General features: G+C 44.9%; 2 protein-coding genes across 2 annotated transcripts in view; both read left to right on the top strand.

Moving 5' to 3' along the window:
- The window catches only part of LOC135574086 (GATA zinc finger domain-containing protein 14-like), a 49,964-nt gene extending 48,609 nt beyond the window's left edge, over positions 1 to 1,355 (top strand). Inside the window, exon 4 of the mRNA XM_065024963.1 lies at positions 1 to 1,355. This exon is cut by the window's left edge and continues 1,552 nt beyond it. Within this exon, the coding sequence (XP_064881035.1) occupies positions 1 to 1,355 (1,355 nt within the window).
- A 6,232-nt stretch (positions 1,356 to 7,587) lies between these two features.
- Positions 7,588 to 8,160, top strand: LOC135574085 (sporozoite surface protein 2-like). The gene has a single exon (XM_065024962.1). It carries the CDS (start codon positions 7,588 to 7,590, stop codon positions 8,158 to 8,160), a length of 573 nt encoding a protein of 190 aa, XP_064881034.1.
- The last annotated feature ends 352 nt before the right edge of the window (positions 8,161 to 8,512 follow it).

Genomic DNA, 8,512 nt, shown 5'->3' with positions numbered 1-8,512 from the left:
ACCAACCTAATCATCATCAGGAAAAGAACTACCACAACCAACCTAACCAGCATCATGAAAAGAACTACCACAACCAACCTAACCAGCATCAGGAAAATAACTACCACAACCAGCATCATGAAAATAACTACCTCAACCAACCTAACCAGCATCAGGAAAATAACTACCACAACCAACCTAACCAGCATCATGAAAATAACTACCACAACGAACCTAACCAGCATCAGGAAAATAACTACCACAACGAACCTAACCAGCATCATGAAAATAACTACCACAACGAACCTAACCAGCATCAGGAAAATAACTATCACAACGAACCTAACCAGCATCAGGAAAATAACTATCACAACCAACCTAACCAGCATCATGGAAAGAACTACCACAACCAACCTAACCAGCATCAGGAAAATAACTACCACAACCAACCTAACCAGCATCATGAAAATAACTACCACAACCAACCTAACCAGCATCATGAAAAGAACTACCACAACCAACCTAACCAGCATCATGAAAAGAACTACCACAACCAACCTAACCAGCATCATGAAAATAACTACCACAACCAACCTAACCAGCATCATGAAAAGAACTACCACCACCAACCTAACCAGCATCATGAAAAGAACTACCACAACCAACCTAACCAGCATCATGAAAAGAACTACCACAACCAACCTAACCAGCATCATGAAAAGAACTACCACAACCAACCTAACCAGCATCATGAAAATAACTACCACAACCAACCTAACCATCATCAGGAAAATAACTACCACAACCAACCTAACCAGCATCATGAAAAGAACTACCACAACCAACCTAACCAGCATCATGAAAAGAACTACCACAACCAACCTAACCAGCATCATGAAAATAACTACCACAACCAACCTAACCAGCATCATGAAAAGAACTACCACCACCAACCTAACCAGCATCATGAAAAGAACTACCACAACCAACCTAACCAGCATCATGAAAATAACTACCACAACCAACCTAACCAGCATCATGAAAATAACTACCACAACCAACCTAACCAGCATCATGAAAAGAACTACCACCACCAACCTAACCAGCATCATGAAAAGAACTACCACAACCAACCTAACCATCATCATGAAAAGAACTACCACAACCAACCTAACCAGCATCATGAAAAGAACTACCACAACCAACCTAACCAGCATCATGAAAAGAACTACCACAACCAACCTAACCAGCATCATGAAAAGAACTACCACAACCAACCTAACCAGCATCATGAAAAGAACTACCACAACCAAACTTTTCCATTAGGAAAAGATACCCAGCAGTACTGTGATGATCATGACATGACAGTACTGTGATTATCATGACATGACAGTACTGTGATTATCATGACATGACAGTACTGTGATTATCATGACATGACAGTACTGTGATTATCATGACATGACAGTACTGTGATTATCATGACATGACAGTACTGTGATTATCAAGTTACAGTAAATGTGTCCTGACATAAATAGAATCTTAACAACTGCTAGCTCATAAGTGTTGCGAGCGCTCATGATCATTATACACACCTAGTCAGAGGTTTGGAAAAGGCCAATGAAAACGTAAAGTGGCCTCTTTCAAAACACGAACCAGAAATGTCTTAAATATATATATATATATATCAATAAACGGTATGGGAATAGTGAAACTACTGTAGTATAATATGGAATCTATATTTAACAAATATAGATTTTAACTTGTGAAAGCAACAACCAACATTTCAATAAGTTAAAAAAAGCTACTGGCGGAGTGTGTAGAGGCGCCACAAGCACCCTATTCCCTACATAGTGCACTACTTTAGACCAGGACCCATAGCACCCTATTCCCTACATAGTGCACTACTTTAGACCAGGACCCATAGCACCCTATTCCCTACATAGTGCACTACTTTAGACCAGGACCCATAGCACCCTGTTCCCTACATAGTGCACTACTTTAGACCAGGACCCATAGCACCCTGTTCCCTACATAGTGCACTACTTTAGACCAGGACCCATAGCACCCTATTCCCTACATAGTGCACTACTTTAGACCAGGACCCATAGCACCCTGTTCCCTACATAGTGCACTACTTTAGACCAGGACCCATAGCACCCTGTTCCCTACATAGTGCACTACTTTAGACCAGGTCCCATAGCACCCTGTTCCCTATATAGTGCACTACTTTAGACCAGGACCCATAGCACCCTGTTCCCTACATAGTGCACTACTTTAGACCAGGACCCATAGCACCCTGTTCCCTATATAGTGCACTACTTTAGACCAGGACCCATAGCACCCTATTCCCTACATAGTGCACTACTTTAGACCAGGACCCATAGCACCATATTCCCTACATAGTGCACTACTTTAGACCAGGACCCATAGCACCCTATTCCCTACATAGTGCACTACTTTAGACCAGGACCCATAGCACCCTATTCCCTATATAGTGCACTACTTTAGACCAGGACCCATAGTACCCTATTCCCTACATAGTGCACTACTTTAGACCAGGACCCATAGCACCCTATTCCCTATATAGTGCACTACTTTAGACCAGGACCCATAGCACCCTATTCCCTACATAGTGCAATACTTTAGACCAGGCCCCATAGCACCCTATTCCCTATATAGTGCACTACTTTAGACGAGGGCCCATTGGGAATAGGGTGTGATTTGGAATGATTAGAAGGAAAACACACCAGGCTTGTGTTCATTAAGCACCAAACGGAAGAAACTGGACTCTAACAGGGAGGGAGTACTTGAAACAGGGAGGGACTGACTGAAACAGGGACTGACTGAAACAGGGACTGACTGAAACAGGGAGGGACTGACTGAAACAGGGACTGACTGAAACAGGGACTGACTGAAACAGGGAGGGACTGACTGAAACAGGGACTGACTGAAACAGGGAGGGACTGACTGAAATAGGGAGGGACTGACTGAAACAGGGACTGACTGAAACAGGGACTGACTGAAACAGGGGGGGACTGACTGAAACAGGGAGAGACTACTTGAAACAGGGAGGGACTGACTGAAACAGGGAGAGACTGAAACAGGGAGGGACTGACTGAAACAGGGAGAGACTGAAACAGGGAGGGACTGACTGAAACATGGAGAGACTGAAACAGGGAGGGACTGACTGAAACAGGGAGGGACTGAAACAGGGAGAGACTGAAACAGGGAGAGACTGACTGAAACAGGGAGAGACTGAAACAGGGATGGACTGACTGAAACAGGGAGGGACTACTTGAAACAGGGAGGGACTGACTGAAACAGGGAGGGACTGAAACAGGGAGGGACTGACTGAAACAGGGAGGGACTACTTGAAACAGGGAGGGACTGACTGAAACAGGGAGGGACTACTTGAAACAGGGAGGGACTGACTGAAACAGGGAGGGACTGAAACAGGGAGGGACTACTTGAAACAGGGAGGGACTGACTGAAACAGGGAGCGACTGAAACAGGGAGGGACTGACTGAAACAGGGAGAGACTGATTTAAACAGGGAGAGACTGATTGAAACAGGGAGAGACTGACTGAAACAGGGAGAGACTGATTTAAACAGGGAGAGACTGATTGAAACAGGGAGAGACTGACTGAAACAGGTGTGTGTGTGTGTGTGTGTGTGTGTGTGTGTGTGTGTGTGTGTGTGTGTGTGTGTGTGTGTGTGTGTGTGTGTGTGTGTGTGTGTGTGTGTGTGTGTGTGTGTGTGTGTGTGATCCTGAGCTTGGGCAATGAATAGAAGAAAACAACTCAAGGTGATTCAGAGAGACGACCTGGGATTCGAAATGCAACAAAGCCACAGCACCTATTCATCATATACACCTGAGGGAAGGGCCTGGGGAAATGTAACCACTCAATAGCCATATACTGTGTATATATATATAAATATTTTATTTTTATTTTTTACGTATAACAAATGGATGTAATAATGCCAAATGTCCCCTTTAATTAAATTTGTGGTTTATTTTCCCAACAGGAGGCTTCATCTGCTCAGCCTCTGTACAACTGCTTCCCAATGCTCTGTGAGATGTTACGTGTGTGCAGTATAGGCTTTTGACACGCCTACATCTTCACAACACTCGGTACTCAGTACATGGTCAACAGGTTGGCATCACAATATAACACTCAGTACTCAGAACATGGTCAACAGGTTGGCACTATAACACTCAGTACTCAGAACATGGTCAATAGATTGGCACTATAACACTCAGTACTCAGAACATGGTCAACAGGTTGGCACTATAACACTCAGTACTCAGAACATGGTCAACAGGTTGGCATCACAATATAACACTCAGTACTCAGCACATGGTCAACAGGTTGGCACTATAACACTCAGTACTCAGCACATGGTCAACAGGTTGGCACTATAACACTCAGTACTCAGAACATGTTCAACAGGTTGGCACTATAACACTCAGTACTCAGAACATGGTCAACAGGTTGGCACTACAACACTCAGTACTCAGAACATGGTCAACAGGTTGGCACTATAACACTCAGTACTCAGAACATGGTCAACAGGTTGGCATCACAATATAACACTCAGTACTCAGCACATGGTCAACAGGTTGGCACTATAACACTCAGTACTCAGCACATGGTCAACAGGTTGGCACTATAACACTCAGTACTCAGAACATGGTCAACAGGTTGGCATCACAATATAACACTCAGTACTCAGCACATGGTCAACAGGTTGGCACTATAACACTCAGTACTCAGCACATGGTCAACAGGTTGGCACTATAACACTCAGTACTCAGAACATGTTCAACAGGTTGGCACTATAACACTCAGTACTCAGAACATGGTCAACAGGTTGGCACTATAACACTCAGTACTCAGAACATGGTCAACAGGTTGGCACTATAACACTCAGTACTCAGAACATGGTCAACAGGTTGGCATCACAATATAACACTCAGTACTCAGCACATGGTCAACAGGTTGGCACTATAACACTCAGTACTCAGAACATGGTCAACAGGTTGGCACTATAACACTCAGTACTCAGAACATGGTCAACAGGTTGGCACTATAACACTCAGTACTCAGAACATGGTCAACAGGTTGGCACTATAACACTCAGTACTCAGAACATGGTCAACAGGTTGGTACTATAACAGGCTAGTGTATGACATCACTCCTCCAGTATACATGTTGCATCGCACTCTGTCTCTCTCTCTCTCTTGCTCTCTCTGTCTCTGTCTCTCTTTCTTTCGATCTCTCTCTCTTTGTCTCTCTCTCTTTGTCTCTCTCTGTGTTTCTCTCTCTTTCTCTCTCTCTGTCTCTCTCTCTCTTTCTATCTTTCTTTCTCTTTGTCTCTCTCTATCTCTCACTCTTTCTCTCTGTCTTTGTCTCTCTCTCTGTCTCTGTCTTTCTGTCTCTCTCTTGGTCTCTCTCTCTCTCTCTCTGTCTCTGTCTTTCTGTTTCTCTCTTGGTCTCTCTCTCTCTTTCTCTGTCTCTGTCTTTCTGTTTCTCTCTTGGTCTCTCTCTCTCTTTCTCTGTCTCTGTCTTTCTGTCTCTCTCTTGGTCTCGCTCTCTCTCTGTCTCTCTCTCTCTCTTTCTATCTTTCTTTCTCTTTGTCTCTCTCTCTTTCTCTCTCTCTTTCTCTGTCTCTCTCTCTCTTTCTATCTTTCTTTCTCTTTGTCTCTCTCTCTCTCTCTCTGTCTCTCTCTCTCTCTCTGTCTTTGTCTCTCTCTCTGTCTCTGTCTTTCTGTCTCTCTCTTGGTCTCTCTCTCTCTCTCTCTCTCTGTCTCTGTCTTTCTGTCTCTCTCTTGGTCTCTCTCTCTCTCTCTCTCTTTCTGTCTCTGTCTTTCTGTCTCTCTCTCTGTCTCTGTCTTTCTGTCTCTCTCTCTGTCTCTGTCTTTCTGTCTCTCTCTCTGTCTCTGTCTTTCTGTCTCTGTCTTTCTGTCTCTCTCTCTGTCTCTGTCTTTCTGTCTCTCTCTCTGTCTCTGTCTTTCTGTCTCTCTCTCTTCTGTCTCTCTCTTGGTCTGTCTCTGTCTTTCTCTGTCTTTCTGTCTCTGTCTCTGTCTCTTCTGTCTCTCTCTCTGTCTCTGTCTCTCTCTCTGTCTCTGTCTTTCTGTCTCTCTCTTGGTCTCTCTCTCTTTCTGTCTCTCTCTCTGTCTCTGTCTTTCTGTCTCTCTCTCTGTCTCTCTCTTTCTGTCTCTGTCTTTCTGTCTCTCTCTTGGTCTCTCTCTCTCTGTCCCTCTAAGTTTAGCTGCTTTGAGGACAGTTTTTTCAGCAGTGCTATCTCTGTGTTATTTAGCTATCTGCTGCTGTGTGCTGTGAAAGACACACACACACACACACACGGCTGTAGCTGTGGCTGGCACCATCAATATTCAGCTCTCGTTCTCACCACTGATCGCTCTTTATGGGGACATGGAGCATCAGCTCTTTATCCCCCACAACCTTCCCTTGCAAATCTGGCTGCATTCAGAGTACTGACTATAGTCAGTTGTACAGACCCGTGGGAACCGCTTAAAGAGCGGATCAATAGATGGGCTATAAACATGCATCAAGTCAACTTTGTGCTTTTGTGCTACTGCTGCTCTCTCTCTCTCTCTCTTGATCAAAATTCAAGTTCTCCGGTCTAATTTGTTTGTCAGAGAGACGGGGCGTTTTCTTCCTTTTCATTCAGGTGTATATTTTTCCTGCGCTCCCAATGGCATCCTATTCCCTTTATAGTGTAGGGAATAGAGTCCCATTTGGGATGTAGTCCTTGTCTGGTATATTATAGACTATCTGAACAGATTGATATTTGACCAGGCCCCATAGCCATTTAGCAGACGTTCTTATCCAGAGAGATTTACACAGGAGCAATTTAGGGTTGGGTGTCTTGCTCATCGACAGATTATTTATTTTTTTCACCTAATTGTCTCGCGGATTCGAACCAGCGACATTTCCTTTGCCCAACGCTCAGACTACCTGCCGCCCTAAATCATTTATGTATAAATCACCTGCAACAGACGTATGGATTACACCAGAGAGAGGATTATTCCAGAAGATATCATTTCTGTGAGTGATATGATCAGATGTGAGTATCACTGTGTGTACGAGATAAGGGACAGGACACAAACAGGCTTTTCAGATGGTACACAACCTTCAAACTGCCAAGAGATCCTACTTATAGAGATTTCATTTAGATGTCATTTCTCAACAGAAAATATTAACTTTGCCTCAAAGAGATAGATAGAGAGAGAGAGAGAGAGAGAGACAGAAAGAGAGAGAGAGAGCGAGAGAGAGAGAGAAAGAGAGAGAGAGAGAGAGAGAGAGAGAGAGAGAGAGAGACAGAAAGAGAGAGAAAGAGATAGAGAGAGACAGAGAGACAGAGAGAGAGATGGAGAGAGGGAGCACAGTGAAAGGAGAAAAAAGGGATAGCTCATCACACAAGCTAAATGAGATTCAGAGTCTGCTGTGCTGCTCGGTGGCCGGGCACACAGCCCACTTCAACAGAGCTGCGGGCCAACAACCACTGGTAAAGGTCATTCTGCAAACGGCCCGAAAATGAAGTATCACCTCAGTTTGCAGGTCTGAGCAAAATACTGATATGCAGAGAGGAGAGCTGAAGCTCACAAACCCTCAGCAGAGCCACAGGCCCAAAACCCCCAACAGAGCCACAGGCCCAAAACCCCCAACAGAGCCACAGGCCCAAAACCCCAACAGAGTCACACCCCAAAACCCCCAACAGAGCCACAGGCCCAAAACCCCCAACAGAGCCACAGGCCCAAAACCCCCAACAGAGCCACAGGCCCAAAACCCCAAACAGAGCCACAGGCCCAAAACCCCAACAGAGTCACACCCCAAAACCCCCACAGAGCCACAGGCCCAAAACCCCAACAGAGCCACAGGCCCCAAAACCCCCAACAGAGCCACAGGCCCAAAACCCCCAACAGAGCCACAGGCCCCAAAACCCCCAACAGAGCCACAGGCCCCAAAACCCCCAACAGAGCCACAGGCCCCAAAACCCCCAACAGAGCCACAGGCCCCAAAACCCCCAACAGAGCCACAGGCCCCAAAAACCCCCAACAGAGCCACAGGCCCCAAAACCCCCAGCTTCCAGAGGAGCTATTTAACACTAAAGCAGAGTACTGTGGATGAACAGAGTAGTGTCTCATTTTAGGTGGAATAAAACAGGAATAATGTTGCACCAGATGACACAGGAAGGCTACTTTTAAGCCTCGTCTTTAACGACTGTCGAAAGCGTTTTAACTCAACACCGTAAAATAATACCAATAACAGGAGTCCTTCCTGTGTTTTAATCCTATACTGTATATTCAGCCTGGTCTAATTTAGGCTCATTGATTGGTGATATCTACAGCCAATTAGAAGAGGGCTTCAGTTTTCCATTTCCTGCATGCAATCAATCCAACAATACCCAGAAAACGAATCCCAAAGTCTCCAATGAATTCAATCGTAAACGACACCCAATTCCCTATTTAGTGCACTACTTTTAAAGAGGGGCCATAGGATTC

Source organism: Oncorhynchus nerka, linkage group LG11 (genome assembly GCF_034236695.1).
Source record: "Oncorhynchus nerka isolate Pitt River linkage group LG11, Oner_Uvic_2.0, whole genome shotgun sequence".
Lineage (NCBI taxonomy): Eukaryota > Metazoa > Chordata > Actinopteri > Salmoniformes > Salmonidae > Oncorhynchus > Oncorhynchus nerka.
This window is presented reverse-complemented; position numbering and strand designations above follow the sequence as displayed.

What these genes read in the sequence shown, in the direction of transcription:
- LOC135574085 (XM_065024962.1), top strand. Translation starts at nt 7,588, where the DNA reads ATGCAGAGAGGAGAGCTGAAGCTCACAAACCCTCAGCAGAGCCACAGG.